Genomic DNA, 21336 nt, shown 5'->3' with positions numbered 1-21336 from the left:
TCCTACATGTGCAATAGTGGCTTTCCAAACTTGCATTTTGGATCTATCTATCTATTTATCTATCTATCTACAATTTTGATGTGTAAATACTGCTTCTAAAATTACCACCTTATTGTACTATTTTTTGCATATTTGTTTATTTTTATGCTTTTTTATTATTTGTACCTTATTTTGCGTGCCACAATGAGTTTCCCGGAGTGGCCTAGTGGTTAGGGTGGTGGACTTTGGTCCTGGGGAATTGAAGAAGTGAGTTTGATTCCCAGCACAGGCAGCTCCTTGTGACTCTGGGCAAGTCACTTAACCCTCCATTGCTCCATGTAAGCTGCATTGAGTCTGCCATGAGTGGGAAAGTGCGGGGTACAAATGTAACAAAAATAAAAAAATGAGCTTTCAGTCCTATAGGTAGAAAGTATCTGGGGCACTGCAAGATCCATAATGAGACTAAAAATTGGCCTTTGCACTGAGACAGTTCATTTTCAACAGACCTTTTTTTAGTATCGGTTTCATTTTAGAAAATTCTAAAACATCTGCTTGTGTTTCTCTGCAGGTAATAAGTTCTGGGTTTTTAAGGACACTCTCCTTCAGGCTGGGTACCCTCATGATTTGATGACCCTTGGCAGTGGAATTCCTTCTCATGGAATCGACACAGCAGTTTGGTGGGAGGATGTTGGAAAAACATATTTCTTCAAGGGAGACAGGTTGGTAAAACTGATTAACACATGTGAAGCCTAATATTTATAAACTATTTAGGTTGGAAAAAGGATGCCTAAGTCAGGGTGTTTACAATTAGTTGTATATTTTGCAACAGGCTCCCTGAATGAGGATCCTTTGTAAAATATGTGTAAGACCACAGGACAAGGGTATAGCTGGAGGTATATACACTGGAGGAAGCAATTTTACAAAAGACATGTTCCAGAAAGAGTAACATCACACAGGGCTTTATATATGGAAGTGCCAGATTTTGCTGCCTACATACAATATGCTCATTACAGATTTTGCAGAGTTGAGGGGGGAAGTTATCAATATGGGTTACTGTTAAAATGGGTTATTTTGCCATAAATTATACTAGTTTAGCACAAGTCTGATTATTTTAACAAGGACCTCATTGCATAAATTGGGTTCCTGTGCTAAAATTACCCGACTTAACAGTAGTCTAAATTGATAACTCCACCCCCCCCCCCCCCAGCCCGAACGGCTAAGTGGAACCAGCTGAGCTCTAATCTTCTGTGGTCTTTTTTTTTGTTCTTTGTTTTTATGGGTTTTTTTATTTTGTTTTGGGTTTTTTTGGGGGGGGGGGATTTTTTTGGGAATTTTTTAATGGATATTTCTGTTGCAAATTCAGAAATATATGTATAATTTTAAGGCCTACCCATACTACACGCAGAACACTTCCCTTTAAATATGTGTGTGTTGGCTACGTGCATGTATAACTCGTTCCTCTTTTAAAATCATTACTTAATATTGGTGCAAATGCCATTTTTGTTACACTTGTCTTGGATCATTCTAAAATTGCCTCCTATTTATATGCATCCTATAAAAGTGTGATTCAGTATATAATCAGCAAATATATAAATAACAGCAAGTATTATCCTTATAATCAAAACAAAGGATAAATACTACTTATAATAGTAAAGGACTTGACTAATTTTCTTGGGATTTAGGATTCTCAACCTCCTCGTCCTATTGTCACTGAAGTGATGGGGGGGGGGGGGCAATACTGATACCTCTAGGGCCTGATTTACTAAGGCTGTCTACCTATTTCTTGTCCTACAGAAAAGGAAGCTTAGTAAATGAGCCCTTGATGCAGCCATGAATACCACTGGCAGAAATACATGGCAGCAGCTCCCCTTCGACCCAGTCTCTTTCTCTCATCTTTCTTGCCCTAACCTACACACACACACACAAAAAAAAAACAATCAGGAAATACAAAGGTAATATTTAATCACATCAACTAATAGATTACATATAAATATATATAAATTGTTAAAAAACCATCCAGTATAGTGGGTTGCTGCAGAACAGTTAAGGAGAGCCCATCTACATGTTTGATATCTAAACTCTGTGTGTTTGATTTTGTTGAGTTTTTCCACTTTTTTGTTAGAAAATATATTGACCTTGAGCAGTCGCAGTACTTGTCTTGTCTTCTAGTGTAGTACAAGCCCCAGGAGTCCTTGCTAGGGAAAAAAATACTGAAAGATTAACCAGTCACTGAAATCATAATTAAAACAAAAAACATTAAAAAGCTGATAGAAGAACTCCGCTCAATGTGAGTCTATCCTGAAAGGATAGGAAAAGTCCAGTGCTTTTGAAAGGACAACCCTCCCCCCCCCCCCCCCCCATGTGTGTGTTTCTTTCCAGTGTTATTGCATTTCAGCATTTTCTATCTGCTTTTTTGTTAATAGCTGTTATATTCAAACTAGCCTGAATCTGTGGCCTTCGGATAGAAAGGCAGGTGCTTTGCAAGAGAAGCTATTCTACCTCTTTAGAGTCTGCTATAGCTAGCCCATACCATCTGAGTTCCTGTTTCTTGATTGGCCCAGCAGGAACCAGCTCAAAGCATTTCTGCCCCATCTCTGGGTTTGTTTCCTGTTGCTTCAGTGTTGCTCTTGTCCAGTTGTGTTTTTGAAACTTTGTTCATGGGTCCTCCAATTAGGGGAACTTTCTGGCTTAATTTCCCCTGCAAGTGTGTTACTAAATTGCAGTCAGTTAAATATGTTTTCTTCAAAAGTGATCATTTGTTGTCTTTTTTGGACTCTAAACTTGTTATGATTGGGGTCAGAACCCCTCTCAAACTTACCTCTTTCCTGGGGTCAGCTTCTTAGCTGGCTTCTGTTTCTTTTGTCTGTCCTTTCTGAGCTGGCTCTGTCTCTCTGTGCTGGCAGCTTCCAGCAGCATGGAGTTAATTGTTTCACTTTACTACAGCTGTGTGGGTGGACTGAGTTAGCTCTACCTCTCTTTGGGTGTACTGGCTTCAAGTGCTTCATGGTGTTGCATTGGTGTGGGTTGGACCTCTCTGGGTCAGTGTGCTTTTGCCTAGGTCTAGGGAGTGTGACATCATCAGGGAGGGCCTTGATAAGGAAGTGGTGTTGTTTCCTTCAGAGCCTTTGCAACGGTGGTGTTTGCTTTAGGTAGGGTGGTGCAGTGTGCACTTTTGACTTTGTGTCTAGTTTCCCTGCTTGCTTTTGCTAAGGTCCAGGTTAGTGTTAGTGCTGTGTGCACTGGTGTTTGTGTGTTTAGCTTTCCTGCTAGTGCAGTGTGCACTGGTGTTTGTGTGTTTAGCTTTCCTGCTTTTCCCTTATGGTTCCCCTGCTTTTCCCTCTTGGTTTTGGAAGCAATGCTGTGTGTAGGGCTTTGGAAGCTCTGTTACTGTTAGAAGTACTTCAGGGTTTGATGTTGTTAGGAACACTACAGATTTTGCTGTTAGAAGTACTCCTGGTGTTTGTGCTATTGGGAGCATTGCAGTCTTTGCTGTTTGGGTTTTGGTGCTGTAGGAAGCACCTTGTTAGTTTGGTGTCTAGCTTGCCAGATTAGTGCTTAGGAAGCACCTTGTTAGTTTTATGTCTCGCTTGCTAGGGTAGGGCTTAGGAAACTCCTTGTTAGTTTTGTATCTAGCTTGCTAGAGCAGTGCTTAGGTAGCGTGTTAGTTTTGTGTTTAGCTTGTTAGTGTAGAGCTCTGCTTGTAGCTTGGTGCTTAGTAGCACCTGTGTTAGCTTTGTGTTTAGTTCCCTGCTCTGTTAGTTTAGGGCTTAGGAAGTCCCTTTGTTAAGCAGGGCTTAGGAGCTCCTGTTTAGTATAGGGCTTAGGAAGTCCTTTTGTCAGTTTTCTGTTAGGAACACTCCTGCTGGGTTAGGGCTTGGGAGCACTTAGATCAGTTTAGGTTTAGGAGTACTTCTGTTTCCAGTCCTGGTCCCTGTGTCATCCGGTATCCGGTAAGTCCTGCCGGCTACTCGAACCCAGGAGCTCAACTCCTGGGGGGCTTAGTAGCTAAGTGCAGGTGAAACTGTTTGGACCAGTCCAGTGTGCTCCAGTCCAGTGTTCCAGTCCGGGGAATTCCAGTCCAGTGTTCCAATCCGGTGTCCTCCAGTCTGGGGGATTCCAGTCCGTGTGTTCCGGTTGCTGGGCGGTGCCTGCAGTCCCTGCCGGTGCCGGTGTGCTTGCCCAGTGTTGGTTGGTGGGTTTTGCCTGCTGCTGTCACTCCTCGTCAGCAGCCCAAGGGCTCACATTTGCTCCAGAGCCCGGCCCCGCAGGCTCTGAACCTGAGAACCTAACAAAACTAAACCCGGTCGTGCCTCCTCTGTTATCAGTTCCTGTAATATCTACTCCGTAAAGTGAATTATATACCAGAGAAGATCTTCCTACTCTTTTCTTTAAATTTAATCATTTAGAGATAATTCCTTGAATTATGCCTTGCCTCTGTCAATTTGTGGACTTAAGTTATAATTGTTATATTTTATATATATATATAACTTATATATAAGTTATAAAAGTTATAATATTAATTTCCTTTATTGGTTTGTGACATTATTCTTTCTGTACAAGAAAAAGTTTTTCTTCTTTCTTATTAATGTATTGAAAATTATAAAAAAATATATAATTTAAAAAAAATTATAAAAACTCATTAAAAAATGAAGAAAAATGTAAAAGCCTGAAAATGAAACACTTTTTGATTCAATAGAATAATAGCACTTAGGGGCCTTTTTACTAAGCAGCGGTAAAAAGTGTCCTGCTGTAGCATGTTTTGGGTGCACACCGGGCCAGATTTTACTGCATCTACAAAAAAGGTCTTTTTAAAAATGGAACGGGAAAAAGGCCTGCGATAAAAATGAAACCAGTGTGTGCCCAAAACCAGCCTGAGCCCTTAACGCCACCCATTGATCTAGTCATAAAGGCTCACGCGCTACATGCACGGTTACTGGTCAGCACACGCCAAGTGCCGATTACTGCAAGAACTGGCGCATATAGGAGGAAATACATAATACATCCACTTCATTATGGGCACGCACAAAATCTGAAATTACCACTAGGAGGGCACACTGGTCTGGCGGTAGTCTCATTTGGGCGCACACTGAATGCACATAGAACCTACCGCTGCTTAGTAAAAGGGCCCCTTAGTCTGTTAGATACCTTTCAGTTCACTGCAAATAACATGAAGAGAACTAGTCATTACTAGGAATTACAGTTAAATAATTATAAACTATACTATTGTGACTACATATTAAAAGCTTTCTGAAATAAAAATGTTTTTGTCGTTGGAAAGACATATAATTTTCAAAATGATTTAAACAAAGTAGAAGAGCATTCCAAAATTTTGCTCTCTCAAACGGAAGAGTTTGTTCAAACATCTATGTTTATCTGATTCCTTTAGAAACAGGAAATGGTAATTTCCCCTCAACTAGAGAAGACATTGTCGTTACTCCTATCTTGAAAAACCCAAAAGGTAGTGTTCAAGAATTAACCATAGGCCAGTGGCATCCATTTCACTCTCATTAAGGTAATGGAGAGATAGGTGACAGAACAGTTATCCAAGTATCCCAATCTTATTTGGATACTTTTCAGTTATTACATATGTCTGAGTTGGGTTTTTGTAAAGGTTTTAGTACAGAGACTATGGTTAGCTATTTGATTACCTCAGGTCAAAGGTTGCTGAATCAGGGTCAGAGCTCTCTTACTGTTCAGTTTGACCTGTTCAGCGCTTTTGACCTGGTGGATCATGGGCTCTTATTATTTCTTCTGGATTCATTTGTATCCATGGTGCTGTTCTTTCATGGATCCAGGGTTTCTTAAACAGATCTTATAGGGTAAAGATGCATGGAGATCTGTCCGATCCATGAAGAGTTGTTTGTGGAGCACCACAAGGCTCCCCCCTCTCACCCTCATTGCTCAATATCTTAATGCAGCCACTCTTTTATTTATGCATTTGATATTACTATCATGTTACTTTTACATCAGGTAATTTAGACACAAACTGACTCTCCTTCAATGTTTGTCATCAGTTGAATCTTGGGTACACTCATTTAAACTAAAATTGAATAAAGAGAAAACCAAATTTTTGTGGGTGGGCTCACCAACCTTCATAAGAAACAATCCTGTTAGAGATTGATATTCTCAAGTTAAAATTAGATTCCATTTTAGAATTCTGGGTGTTGAAGTACATAGTCAATTGTTTTTAAGCGCTCAGGAGAAATTATTTTCTGCTTCTTAGAAAGTTATAGGTTATTCGTAAGTTCTTTGACCTAGCAATATTTTGATTGTTGGTCCAATCTTTAGTACTCTCACAACTTGATTACTGCAACTTTATATATATTGGCTGTTTGAAGGCTTTAAAGGATAAACTGCAAAGAGTGCAGAATGCTGCAATAAGAGTAATCTTTGCAGCAGACAAATATGAATTGCAAAGGACTAAAATACAAGACAACCCATGTGTCCAACTTCTCTTACATAAGCACGCGCCTGTGGAACGCACTGCCACAAGTGGTGAAAACAACTTATGATCACCTAAAATTCAGAAAATTATTAAAGACTCACTTATTCGGAAAGGCATATCCGAATGACCCAACTTAGGTGACTCAACCCTGCAACACTTCACTGTGGAGGAGTGCCCTAGTGGTTAGGGTGGTGGACTTTGGTCCTGAGGAAGTGAGTTTGATTCCCAGCATAGACAGCTCCTTATGACTCTGGGCAAGTCACTTAACCCTCCATTGCCCACCGCCATGAGGGGGATAAATGTAACAAATATTGAACATTGACAAACCCTTTTACCTCAAACTCAACTTGATTGAATCTTATCTTCCCTACCCCACTATAACATTTTGTACTAATCCCATACCGGACTTAGCGAATGCCTTCACGGTATTATGTAAGCCACATTGAGCCTGCAAATGTGTGGGAAAATGTGGGATACAAATGTAACAAATAAAAAATAAAATTACATCTCTTTTACTACAATTACATTAGTTGCCAGTGTCTGTATTGGTCTTTAAGGCTTTTCATGGGAAGATTCCAGCTTACCTGATTGATCATTTTTCTTTTTTGAATGGAAGTTATTTTAGATCTGCTAGAAAATTCCCCTCCATTCAGAATATTAAGGCCCCACGACCTTTTAAGGCCTATTAATCATATCAAGCAGCATTATGTTGGAACCCTTTATCTCTTTTCCTTAGACAAACAAAAAATTACTGTCAGTTTAGAAACTTATTGAAGACTCTTCTTTTTAGAAAGTATCTTTTGAGTCCAAACTGTTTGTTATTGATTATTTGGGCTCATGTGGATCAAGGTTATATGTTGGATTGTAAATTCTCTGGAGAATTCTTCAGCCTCTTTGCTGTTACCCGCATTGAACTTGTTGGCTATTGCATGTATAAATTTAAATTAATGCCAGTAAGTGCTGATAACTGCCAAGACTTCAGATAGCACTGGTGCATTTGAACCTTGGCATTAGTACTGCAAAACTATTTCTAGGGATCATAGCCACCATTTTGAACCCAGGCAGCAATGGGATAGGAGAGGAAGAGAATCACACTTGCGCATGCTGCTATATTACCAGGAATACCCCAGTAAGTGGAAGTATCTCAGATAAATGCACATATGCACACATACATGCATATATGTCTCTATTCTCATGAATATAAACATATTTGGCACAAATCTGTGAACGCATACTAAAAACCGACCTGTTTAAAAAGGCATACCCTACCGATCCAACTTAAATGCCTAATCTCTGCAGTAGGCTCAATGTGGCTTACAGGTTCCGGAGAGGAGAGTACCAACTCCGGGAATATATACAGAGTATAAAATAGAGTAACAGTAGGTGCAAGGAAGCTGATAAGGTTCCTGAAAAGAGAATACTACTCTGGGACAAATATATAGTAGCATATAGAGAGAAGTAATCCCAATGAAGCTGATAAATCTCGGGGCATGGGACTACAGCTTCTAGTGAGCAATACAGACTAGGATAAGGGTAGAAGTACACTTAAATATAACTGGAGTGGTAAAATACATACAGTGTGGCCTAGTGGTTAGGGTGGTGGACTCTGGTCCTGAGGAACTGAGTTCAATTCCCACTTCAGCCACAGCTCCTTGTGACTCTGGGCAAGTCACTTAACCTTCCATTGCCCCAGGTAGAAATAAGTACCTGTCTATGTAAGCTGCATTGAGCCTGCCATGAGTGGGAAAGCACGGGGTGTAAATGTAACTAAAATAAAAATAGGGTTATATGGAAAGGGAATTGTTCATTTCTTAGTTCAATAGATGTGGTGCATTGTTCATGAATTAGTTCATGATGAAATTCCTTGCCAAAAAATATAAGATCCCAACATGATTATTTGTTTTATTGTAAGTTTTTGAGACCTTTCCTTATCAAAAAATTTGTCAATTGATCCTGCTACCTAATCTTCCCCTTCTATTTTCCCCATTATTATTGATTCTTTCCTTATTGATATGTGTGGGTTTATGTATTTTGTTTAATATTTTGTAATGACTTTTTTCGGCTTGTTAGCCACGTTGAACACAAAATAATACTGAAAAATGTGTGGTTTAAATGTCATAAATAAAAAAAATAAATATTTATCACAGTTTAGTCCAAGGAACCCTAAGTTCTAACTACATTTGTAGAAACGTATCCCTTAGAGGTTTCCTGACTGCAAATATTTCACTGTCTATAATATTAAAGTAAATGCAAACAGGCCTACTGAGTTATATTTTCTTTGCATGTTGAATGCTAATAATCCATATCACTGGGAAGAAAAATACAGTTTACCTCCTGTGGATGTAGAAGTTTTATATAAGCGTTTTCTTGGTTAATCATTTTAGCTCATTTGTTGCTGCCTGTAGGTTTTAGTTAACACTAGTAGAGTATAAAAAAAAATTGCATTGCTGAAGCAGTTTTTCTAGCTCAGTGTTAAAAACACTACTAGAAGTGGCACCTAACTGGGCAACCTATCAAAGAAAACTTCAATTGATGGAAAAAGTTGCTTCTTTTTGCTATAACAAGCATGATGGTGCACAACAGGACACAAATGAAATACAGTATGTAAGAGAAGATCGAAGAACATGAGCCATGCAGACATAATTGAGTTATAACAGCTTATTGACCACTGGGGATAATCCTATACGCCACTTGTCTCAGTATACATTGTTTATATCACATTTTACTCTTGTTGCAATATTAAAGTCTAATTTTTCTGCTAGTTTTAATTGTATGCACAGCATATAGATCTTTTATGGTTCACATTTAAGTATATATTACAATGAAGCATAGGCCCAAGGAGTGGTGAAGCAAGGTAATTGTTCTATGTGTCTTCAAAAGAGCTACCTCATAAAGGAGGATCTTTTAGGGTTACTTTAAAACCACATCCAAGTCAGGATTTGAAAGTGATAAGGTAGTTAATGGGATCATTTTTTTTACATATAAATGCTGCACACATGTACTTTAGCTTTGAAAATTATCACAGATTTTCCAGGTTGATGTATGTATGATATTTAGTGGTTTTAACCAGTCAGAATGGCTGATGACCAGTTAAATAGTATTTAACTGGACATCTGCCACTATTCAGTGGGGGATAACCAGTTATCTCCCACTAAATATCCCAGGTTAGCAGCTAGCAGATAGCTGTATTGTGCACCATTAGCCCCAAAAAAGTCAAAATTGTGGACTGGAAAAGGGTGATTTGCTTATCAAAAAGAAAGTGGATGATCTAGGAAAGCAATGGACGAGTCTCATAAGAGGGAGGTTTACAAACTTGTAAAGGACAGTTAGAGGATCACTCAAAGCATTATATTGAAACCCTGAACACTCTTTGAGAGAACGATTGAGAAGAGGTCAGAAACACAAAAAGAAAATTTTGTTGCAACACAACAATGCTAGGCGTCATATAGCATGAAACACCACAGAGGCAATTGTGAAGATGGGTTTCACAGTTTTACTCTATCCATTGTACGGTCCAGAATTTGCTCCATGTGATTTCCATCTTTTTCCAAAATTGAAAGAATACCTTTAGGGAAGGAAGTGACGTCACCAAGCAGCATGAATGCTTTAAGGAGAAATCTCCCGCTGACCTTGACCGAATTAGCAGTGAATCCCCAGCGTTAGCGACAATAAGCAAGTCCAGAAGAGGGATTTCTATTGCAGTGAAACGTCACCATCCACTGGGATGGGTATACAAGCAAGCCTCTCCCAATTTGCATATACAAATAACGCGACCGTGAACCACGCGGCGGGCCTGATGGTGGATGCCCCGCGCTCCCCGCAGCATGCTGTGGATTCTTCAACCCGAGACATGTTTCTCTCAGGGGATGAGGTGGGAAAAGGGGATGCACTGCAGATTCCCGAGCTGCGCAACTAGTTAAAAGAAATTCGGACAGACCTGAAGGGAGTCTGGACAGACTTAACACAGCTAGGTGCCGACCTGAGGGGTGAGATCCGGGACCTGGGCAATCGCCTTGAAGAGGTGGATGGGCACTTTGAGGAGCACGTGGAGGTGATAAGTTTGCTAGATCAGCAGGTAACTGACTTGCACTCTGTGCACCAGCAAATGGCGGAGAAGCTCGAGGACCTTGAGAATCTAGGCCGTAGGAGTAATCTGCACTTCCGTGGCCTGCCTGAGGTCCCGACCTATCTGGACTGTGAGGCGGTGGTGCAGCACTTGGTGAGCGCATTGCTCATGGAAGAGGGCACACCAGTGGAACTCACAGGGGTCCTAATTGAATGGGCGCATAGAGCCATGGGCCCCGCAAGAAATAATTTATCAAAGGATATTATCGCATGTTTTCAAGATTATAAACTTAAGGAGCGAGTGCTTCAAGCAGCCAGGAAGATCCCTAATTTTAAATGGGACTCATAATCTGTGGAAATATATCAAGATCTTGCCTCAGCTACCCTTAAATGTCGTGCAGAGTTAAAACCAGTCACGGAGAAGCTGCAAGATTATCCGGTATCGATGGCGCCATCTCTTTGCCCTGGTGTTTTATAAAGATGGACATATTCATCAAACTAAATCAGTGGCAGAGGCCCAAGAGATTTAGTTGGGGGGAGATCCGATCGCATCTTTGGCGACACACAGCAATCAGAAATCGAGTCAGGCCATCCCAGCTCGCCCGGGATGCCAGCGAGTGGAGAAGGGCCACAAGCGTCTGCAGCACCAGAAATCTTCGAGCAAACTTCCCTGAGGCATTTAACTGTTTCCAGTTGTTTTCTTTTTGTCGGACATACTCTACTGGTAATTTGATTGCTGCAAGGACATGAGATAGGTAGAGAAGCTTGGGGTTTTACAGTATTAAGAATGGTTATGAATGTTATTTGAGACAGTTTCACCTATGTATCTCTGATATCAATGGTCGGGGGAGGGAAATGGGGAGTTGGGCTTCATTTTCTCTATCAGATGCCTCTTCTCTGGTGGGAAGAGGATCTTGGATGGATGCGAGGTTGGTGGGAGGGTGTTGGGGAAGGGGGAGAAGGGGGAAAAGGGGTTTAATGTTTGATCAGAGAGGGAGAGGGAGGAAAGTGGGGTGACTGGTGGATGGGATCGGAAGGTTGACTGTAGGATTGGGAAGGTGTATCATCCTTATTATCCTTTATTTTGGGGTTTAATTGTCTGATGTATCTTTAGTACTCCTGAATGCAAGGGGACTGAACACCCCTATGAAACGGCAACTCATGTTTTGAGAGCTCCTCCGTGGGAGGGCAGATGTCACCCTGATTTAGGAGACACACCTGAGGCCAGTTCTTGAACACCTCTGTTATCATCCCAAATTCCCCTTGATTTATTTTGCTTCTAATCAAGGGGGTCCGAAGACCAAGGGGGTTCTGATTGCCTTTAATAATTCCCATCCTTGGCAAATTGAGAAAGTGATTTGAGATCCGGGTGGTCGATATTTACTAGAAGTCTTCTCTTTAGGGACATGCAAATACACCTTAGTAAATGTTTATGGGCCCAATGCAGACCACAAACATTTCTATCACCAGTTAGATCAACTCAAAGCTTAGAGCGGGTTCCTTGTTAATAGGGGAGGGGGGGATTTTAACCTGACCATAGATCCCCGCTTAGATAACTCTTCAGGGTCAGCCCAATATGCACAGCGAGACCGTGCACTGCTGTGTGCTTTACTTGTTAGGTGGCAGTTAATAGACTTCTGGCTGTTGGATAATTCCGCTAGTAAAATTTATACTTTTTTTTCTTCTGTCAATAAATCCTTCTCTCATATAGATTTTTGGCTGGGGGACCACTCAATACCTGGGTTGGGGCAAGGTCATCAAATCTTACCCCGCACATGGTCAGACCATAATCCAGTGTTATTGCAGCTTAGATTGTCAGTGATATCTATGGCTTCTGCTGATTGGTGTTTAGATAACTCGTTGATGATGGATATGACCCATAGCCTCCAGTTAGAGAACTTGATCAAAGAGATTATTCATTTTAGTGATACTGGGGAGGTTTCGCTGGATGTTTTGTGGGATGGTTTCAAAGCAGTCATGAGAGGTCATTTTATTGTGCTAAGGGCACATGTGCAGAAGGAAAAGCATCAGGCAGAAGATTTGCTACGTAGGCGATTAGTGGAGGTGGAATGCCAGATAGCCCAGCAGCCGTCCAGACCTGCCCTTCAATTGATAGATCAGGCACATCGTATTCGGCAAGAGTTATATGAGGTGCAGGTAGCTGAAGTGGCTGAGCAACTACAGCAGGTGCATCAATCTCACTTTGAATTTGGTAATAAAGCTAGCAGGTTTCTGGCTCATAAGCTTAGGCAACAACGAGGTCGCACCTCTGTCTATAGTCTTAAAGATGACACTGGCAAGGTGTGGTCAGACCCAGCTCACTTGCAATATCAATTTAGGGAATACTATAAGCAGCCTTATACTCCAGATATAGACCTGTCAGAGCCTACTATTACTGCTTATTTAGATCGGGTAGCTTTGCCCCGCCTGCCTGTTACCGTGCAACAACGCATATCTAGACCTATCAAGGCAGAAGAGATTCTACTTGCGATTCGTGAATTGGTCCCTGGTAAGGCCCCGGGTCCTGATGGCTTTATGAATAAATTTTATAAAGTTTTTGGCAAACTTCTGGCTCCCCTGTTGCTGAAAGTGTTTAATTCCTTTGTTGAAGGCCATCGGCTCCCGGAGTCTTGGAAGTCGGTGAGTATTACACTAATACTGAAGCCGGGGAAGGACTCTCAACTATGCAGCTCGTACCGTCCAATCTCCCTGTTGGGGGTGGACTATTAGATTTTTACCAAAATATTAGCCTCGCGTCTGCAGGTGCATCTCCCACTTCTCATTCATGAAGATCAAACTGGCTTTGTCCACGGGCACCAAACATTTGATAATATCCGCAGAGCGCTCCATATCATCCACACGGCGGAACTAGAGGGTGCCCCCCTTTGCTTGTTATCACTAGATGCGGAAAAGGCATTTGACAAGGTGCACTAGCCCTTTCTGTTTGGTGTCCTAGACAGAATCGGGATCGAGGGTAGTTTAAGCATTGGCTCCGACTTATTTACACAGACCCATGTGCATCAGTTTGGATTAATGGCCAGCGATCTTCGACCTTTCGACTATTTCGGTGTACTAGACATGGGTGTGCTCTATCCTCACTTCTATTTCTGCTGGCCATTCAGCCTTTCGCTATTCTTACTTGAGCACATCCAGATATTCATGGATTGCGAAGGAGGACAATTGAGTCTAAGATTCTTCTCTTTGCAGACAACATATTACTCTCCTTCACAAATCCTGTCATATCTTTTCTGGTAGTGTCTTCCTTGCTGCACAAATATAGTCAAGTCTCAGGATTCAAGGTTAACATGAGTAAGTCAGAAGCGCTTAATATTTCCATCCCAAATAGCCAAAAGTGCCAGCTAGAGGCGCAGTTCCCCTTTCGGTGGGCTCCGGGGCATATCCGATACTTAGGAGTCAATCTGACCAATCGGCTGCAAAATGTATATGAGGCTAATTTTCCAGGTAAAATTTGTGAACTTTTTCTGGAGTTGGATCGCTGGGATGGACTAACAATATCCTGGGTAGGACGAATCACTGCAATCAAGATGATCTTGCTACCTAAATTGCTATATCTATGTATTGCCAGATAAATTCTTCTGAGGTCTACAGAATAGAATCTTCTCTTTCATCTGGAAAAAGAGACCACCACGGGTGAGGAGATCAGTGATGTATCAAATGAGAGCCCAGGGGGGAATGGGGGTTCCTTCTTTTTTAGAATATTGTCGTGTGGCACATCTTCGCATTTTAGTAGAGTGGATGCAGAGAGATGACAAGATTTGGAAATCTTGGGAACAGAGTTGGCTTCTGTCATATCCATTGAGAGCCGCCCCGTGGCTTCCTGACCATCTACTGCGTGACGTAATTAAAGAGGTCCCACAGTTGCTTCAGGGGCCTTTAACAATCTGGAGGGTGGCTAGGGGGAAATTCTTTCCCAATAGGCTCTACTTTCTACATACGAGTATTTGGTATGCTCCACAGTTTGCTCCTGGAACTCAAGATCCCTGTTACCGGGTGTGGGAACGATTAGGCATGATCGAGTTGGGGCAGATCTGGGAGGAGGGGAAGTTGATTCCTTTTCTAGGTCTATGAGAGGAATATGGACTCCCGACATCCAATATTTTTCAATATCACCAAGTGTGAGATTTAATCATCAGAAGAGCACAGGGGGAGTTGGGGTTGGTGGAATCCCAATTGGAGCTGGCGATGGCGGGAGGTGGAGGTAGAGGTAGAAGTGAGATTTCCCGATTGTATAGAGCCCTCCTTTCCTATACAAAACCAGTTATGTACTATCTTCTTAAATGGGAATCCATTTTAGGGGTCTCGCATGTAGGGTTACCATATGGCTCCAGAAAAAGGAGGACGGATTGAGCCCGCCGGGTTTTACTTCCATTGCTTTCTGTTGAAAGCAATGGAAGTAAAACCCGGCTGGCTCAATTACTTCCATTGAAAGCAATGGAAGTAAAACCCGGCTGGCTCAATCCGTCCTCCTTTTTCTGGAGCCATATGGTAACCCTACTCGCATGAGTTCTCACAGTGGGAACGAGTATTCAAATCACTTCTCAAGGTGTCTGCATCTAGTGCTCTGATGGAAAATGGGTACAAAATTTTTATATAGCTGGTATTATACTCCTAAGCGTTTGGCTACTATATTTCAATCAGGCTCACCATTGTGCTGGCGTCAGTGTGGCATGGTGGGAGACATGTGCCACATCTGATGGTCGTGTCCTCAAGCACAAGATTTCTGGACTAAGGTTCTGAAATTTGTTTCCTCCCTCACAAAAATTTCATACCCCCTAAAGTTGGAACACTGTCTTTTACATTTCAAGCTACACGGGGTGAAGGTAGCTACACATCAACTGATCGCACATGTTGACACTTGCTGCGGTTTGGAAGAAAGCCACTCTACCGGGACTTAAGATAGTTCTACGGAAGTTAGATTATATACATTTAATGTCTAAATTAACTGCTTTGTGTAATGGGCAAATATTGGCCTACTCCCGCATTTGGGACCCTTATATGCAATGGTCTGCTCATCCAGACTCTTCCTTACTCACTCTGTAGGGGCTTGTTTGGGGAGGGAGGGTTGTTGGGGAGGAAAGGGGGGTTTCACAGTTATATAGACTGATGAAAATTGTACTGCTTTCCAACGATTGTCGGCTGTTCAATGAACTTCTTGATGAGTGTTATACTGTTGCATAAAAACATTTTGTATGCTGAAGCTTTAATAAAGGTTTAAAATTGAAAAAAAAAAAAGAATACCTTTGGGGGTTTTTGTTCGACTCGAGGACTTTGCATAATTGATTGAGAAATCAAGATGTACAGTTCTTTCATGATGGCTTTCAAAAGCTTGTCCATCATTGGCAGAATTGTGTAATGAATGGTGGCTACTCTGTAGAAAAATAAATACATGTAATAAAAGAGCAAGTTTCAAGCATTATTTTCATTTTTTATTCATTACATAAACAAAAGTTATGAACGTGGAGACATTACTTTTCATTTAACACTTGTAGAAATGTGGCTAGCAGATATACAGGTAATTGCCAGTTTATGATGCCTATTACTCATGTATGTGCACATATTCTGTGACATACATGGGTATTTGACACCTTAATATTAGAATTGCCTTTTTTTAGGCTTACATGAATATCAGGAGGATTATTTTACAAAAGTCTAGTTCTGTGCATAAAATATTGTTTTTATCCAGGGAAATGCCTTAGGTTATTACACTTCCTATGATTAATAGGGGTGCACAGACAGAAAACTTTCACTTAATTTTGTTTTCTTTAATGTTTTTTTTTTTTTGTGTGAGTGCATGTTGTTCGTGTCATTTTATAATAGTGTGAGCTATTGCAAACTAAACAAAGCCATAATAAATGCATATCTCAAATGCTTAATGAGATCCCTGGGGAGCTAGAGTAAAAATATATTCCTAGTACTGCTGTAATAGAAAGAAAGAAAGAAAGAAAGAAAGAAAGAAAGAAAGAAAGAGAAAACTGAGATTGGTTTTATAGACCAGTGTTTCACAACTACCAGTCTGTGGACTGCCATCAGTCTGCAAATTTGTTTGCCGGTTTGCCTTCTACACCACACTCCTGCTCCCACTGCCACCACCACTACTTTCCGAGAACAGCAGCATCAGCAAAAAGAGCATAAGAGAGCCATGGAGCCATAGCCTATATATGTGCGGCTGCCAGCTCTGCTGGTCCCACCCTCTTCTGACGTCATTTCCTATTCCGGAGAGCAGAGGTTGAGAATGGCAGAGGTGGCAACTGTGTGTATAGAGGATACAGCTCTGCAGCTGATCTTGGAAAACAGCAGCCACTGGGGTGCCAGGGGAGCAAAGGTGGGGGAAAGACACCAGTTGGAAAGGGGGAGAAAGAGAGGGTGTAAAGATGGACTTTGTCAGCATTGCCATGCCAGGAATCATTAGCGGAGTTTAGTAAAATGTCTTTATTTTGCTCAGGAAGACAAGTTGTCAAAAAACTATGTTTTGTTGCCTGCTTCAGGACAATTTGCAATTAAATTATCACCAAAACCAAAACTTATTACAAAAAATACAAAACAGCTACCATTAGAACAGTCTTCATAATTCTTCTGAGCACACCCTAGATAAAAATGGCAACCATAATTTTTAGAATTATCAATGGCTCAACCACCTGACCAAAACTCTCCAATTTCTACCTCCCTGGTCCACAAAGAGTTTCTGATCCAATTTTCTGGTTTGTGAGTGCAAAACGTTTGTTATAGATGACTTGATGACAAATTACCTGACTAGAATCAAGGAAAATATAGTACAAAATGATTTCTGGAAATTAGTGAAGGTCTTGAAGAATTGTTAAGGACAATAGTGTTTTCTGTAGTTCTATATGTTTTGCATTGAATCCTGGACTTGATTATGATACGGGAGTTCCTTAAGGAGGCACTGGGAGGAATAAAAATATATTTGTCATCTAGTACTGTAACGAAAAAGAGCCATAAGAAGAACAATATATTTGTAAGGGACTTATGTACTAAAATCAGCCAGTGCTAGCATCCCCCCCCCCCCCCCCATAAGCTTTAACATCAGTGTCCCAACAGAATGGCATGTAGAGCATGAATGCTTACGATCCACATTATCCTTTAAGACCTCTTACACTAGCCAATCCAAAGTTAAAGGCTAATTAACCCAGTGCAAAAGTTGCTGCCCCTAACCAACACCAGTAGTCTTCCGGACCTTCTCAGCATTATAAATAGACATCTTCCTGAATCCTCTTGTCAACATAAGTACTGCATGATCAACTCCCACCAACATAAGTAATCTGGATCAGCATTTGATTTTCTACTGGATCAACATGCAATACGTACTAAAAACGATGGGCTGGACTTTCAACGGGACTGGCTGCTGGGTACATTTCAGCATCAACACTTAACTTTATCTTTGCAGTTCTGTTTAAATAGTGCTGCTGAATATACACATAAACTACAAGTGCTGGTTCTGATATACACAACTTAGGCCAAGGACCTCACCAAGGCTCTCCTCCTCCAATACATATAACTTAATTCATTTGGGGAGTAATTTTATAAAGAAGGTACCAACATGTAGGTGCCAAAAATGCATGTGGATGACCAGAATGCCAGCATATATTTGCATATGTATAGGCAAACACATGTATATGCCAATATTCTGATATGCTATTCCTTAATATGGCATCTAAATACAATGCAACATAGTTTGAAGGTGAGTGCAAACATGGACAGAATCTGGGTGGAATATGGGCATTTTTAAAAATAACTTAGGCATAAGCCCATAGGAGCCGACTCTGTGGGTGCTGTGGGTGCTTGAGCACCCCCAATATTGAGAAAATTCATTGTATGTGTCCAGGGAGAGGTTATTTCCACTGGGCTTAGCACCCCCAATAATTTTGAAAAGTTGGCTCCTATGCTAAGCCTTTACGTCAGTTCTATGGCTGGTGAAAATGGTTGTGTCTAAATTATATACATGTATATAAAATATACATGTATTTTACCTGTGACGCTAGCATTCTGTAATGGAAAGTAGGCACCTACTTTCCTTTATAGGATAGACTCTAGATGGGTGCAGAGTTGGTAAAAAAAGCAAATAACATTTAAGAATTATCAAGCACTCACAGAGCTGGCTCCTATGGTATAGCGGCAGGTGTCCCTGAGAATACTCCCTCACTGAGGTTGCAGTTTAGCCACCTTACAGCAGGTGGCACTAACCTACCATATCAGACTGAGTCAGAGGGGTGGTGTTCCAGCAGAGAGGTGGTTAAATGCCCTGGAATAGAATGGATTAGGGAGGCCCCAATAAAGCAGTTTTCAGGAGAGAGAGAGAGAGAGAGAGGGGTCTCCATTCTATTTTATCTTCTCTTTATTTCCAAATAAGGTACTGGAGGTACAATGAAGAAATGCGAGTGATGGATCCTGGTTATCCAAAGCTAATAACAGTGTGGAAAGGGATCCCAGAATCTCCTCAGGGAGCCTTTGTTGACAAAGAAAATGGTAAGTAAACCCTAGTCTGGTTTATTAATTTAATAATATTTAATGACTTTTTACTTTGCATTTTCATGCTATTTTTATTATTGTAAGTGTAAAACAAATAATGTTATGACAAAGAATGTTTTCACATGTTATTTATTTTGCATTAAAAATGAACAGTATGACTCAGCCACCCACGTCCAACAATCCTCCTCTCCTTTCCCCTGGCCCCCCTTGTACCCACCCATGCCCAAAGACCCACCTCTCCCCCCTGCAGCCACCCATGTGCAGCAACCCTCCTCTCCCCCTGGCCTCCCTGCATTGTCCCTCCTGTGTCCCCTGTCCCTCCTGCAGCCACCCATGTGGTCTGTGGACCCCCTCCCCATCTCCCTCTTCCCTGCCCCCCCTGCAGCCACCCATGTGCAGCGAGCTTCCCCTCCCCCTGCCCCCTTCCAGCCACCCATGTCCAGCGGCACTCCCCTCCCCTCCTGCCCCCCCTCCGCACATCACCCAAGGCCCTCTGTAACGACGGATCACCAAGCCCCTACCCCCCTCGGCGTATCACCCTCCCCCCCCGCCCACATCAACCCCCTCAGCACCCTTAGCCGCAAATACTAACTCTGTCCGGCCGCTGCTGCTGCTGCTCCTGTTGAGCAGCAGCAGCCCGTACATAACGAAAAAAAGAAAAAAAAAGCTTACAACTAAAACGTACCACCGTAGACAGCCATCTCACATTGGCTGACGTCTCTGCAGCCGCTCCTCCTCTCCACTCTACGTCACTGCCCCTGGGGAGGAGCGCAGCGACGTCAGAGGGGAGAGGAGGAGCAGCTGCAGAGACGTCAGCCAATGTGAGATGGCTGTCTACGGAGTTAGTATTTGCGGCTAAGGGGCTGAGGGGGTTGATGTGGGTGTGGGGGAGGGGCTTGGTGATGCGCCGGGGGAGGGTGATACGCCGAGGGGGGTAGGGGCTTGGTGATCCGTCGTTACAGAGGGCCTTGGGTGATGCGCGGGGGGGAGGGGGGAGTGTCGCTGGACATGGGTGGCTGGAAGGGGGCAGGGGGAGGGGAGGGTCGCAGCACGGGTGGTTGGCAGGCAATGTCAAGCGATTCCTAGGCAGGGGGAGGAGTGTGTTTCCCTACTCCTCCCCCTGCCTGAGTCATTGTTTGCTGCTGGCTGGGTCGGAGGAGTAGGGAAACATGCTCCGCGTGTTTCCCTACTCCTCCCCCTGCCATTGTACACTCGCTGCAGCTGATTCGCTGCTCCCTGCTTTGCGGCTCCTCCCCTCTCCCTGACGTCACTTATCTACTCCATCTAACTCTGGCCGGAAACCACGGTTCCAGGCAGCCTCAGAACGTTGGAGGTGAGAATTATTATATAGGATGACTGATTTATGTTCTGTTGCCAAGCCTGTCTTAAAACATTGATACTGCTAGTGCCACCTTTTGGAAATGAAATAATAGGGATTTCTGATTCCATAACCGTGGCCACATTATGGGACCAACAATTTAACGGGGCAGGAGAGGCTCCTGCCTAGTAAAAAAATGTGCCAACTGGGTGATCCCCAATTTTCCACATTACATAACTGGATAGTGCTGCTGAAAATCCAGGGAGATGGTCATGGTGCTATCTGGTTAGTGTCAGGGTAATGTAGGCAGAGTCAAGATTTACCCAGTTAGCAGTAATTTTCAGTCCAATAACTAAGTGCCTAGAAAAAGTTAGGACAGCAAAATGACTGACAAAAAGGTGGTCTGAATATTGACTGACACCCACATGTGATCAAGCAAGCGGGGGCGGCCCAACCATTAGGCCACCTGAGGCAAGGGCGTCAGGCGGCACTCTTACAGGAGCAGCATCTCTCCCTTCCTTACTCTACCCTATTCCCCGAGTTTACCTTCTTTTTACATTTTGTATAAGTCGGTGACGGCAACGATTCCCATACATTGCCCTGCTGCCGACACCCACCTCTTCTCTTCAATGTGGCCCACCTCTCTGATGTAACTTCCTGTTTCCTCAGAGGTGGTCCCAGTAGAGAGGAGGCTGGTGCTGGTGGCAGGGCAGTGTATGGAAATCGCTGCCACTTCCAGCTTTTGGAAAATGGAGAAAGAAGGTAAACTCAGGGAAGGGGTGGAGGAAGGAAGGAGAGAGATGCCAGAACTTGTCCCGGAGGGTGGAGGGTGGCATCTCAGCCCTGCCTCAGGTGGCATCTTGTCTTAGTCCACCCTGCAGGCAAGACCCAAATATTAAGTGCTGGTGCCCAGATTAGGTTGAGCATTGAATATCCAATTCAAATTTCCCTGCAATGGTCAGAGCCTTAAAAATTGCTGATTGACATGAACTGAATATCAGGACTTACATTTTTAGGTTGAATT

The 21336-nt window shown here is 42.4% G+C and overlaps 1 protein-coding gene across 1 annotated transcript in view; it reads left to right on the top strand.

Moving 5' to 3' along the window:
• The window catches only part of MMP16 (matrix metallopeptidase 16), a 645160-nt gene that overhangs the window by 609930 nt on the left and 13894 nt on the right, over positions 1-21336 (top strand). The window contains exons 8-9 of the mRNA XM_030216285.1: positions 548-698; positions 18876-18991. Coding sequence (XP_030072145.1) covers positions 548-698; positions 18876-18991 — 267 coding nt within the window. The remainder of the gene's footprint in view (positions 1-547; positions 699-18875; positions 18992-21336) is intronic.

The sequence above is a fragment of the Microcaecilia unicolor genome, chromosome 1, assembly GCF_901765095.1.
Source record: "Microcaecilia unicolor chromosome 1, aMicUni1.1, whole genome shotgun sequence".
Classification (NCBI taxonomy): Eukaryota; Metazoa; Chordata; class Amphibia; order Gymnophiona; family Siphonopidae; genus Microcaecilia; species Microcaecilia unicolor.
This window is presented reverse-complemented; position numbering and strand designations above follow the sequence as displayed.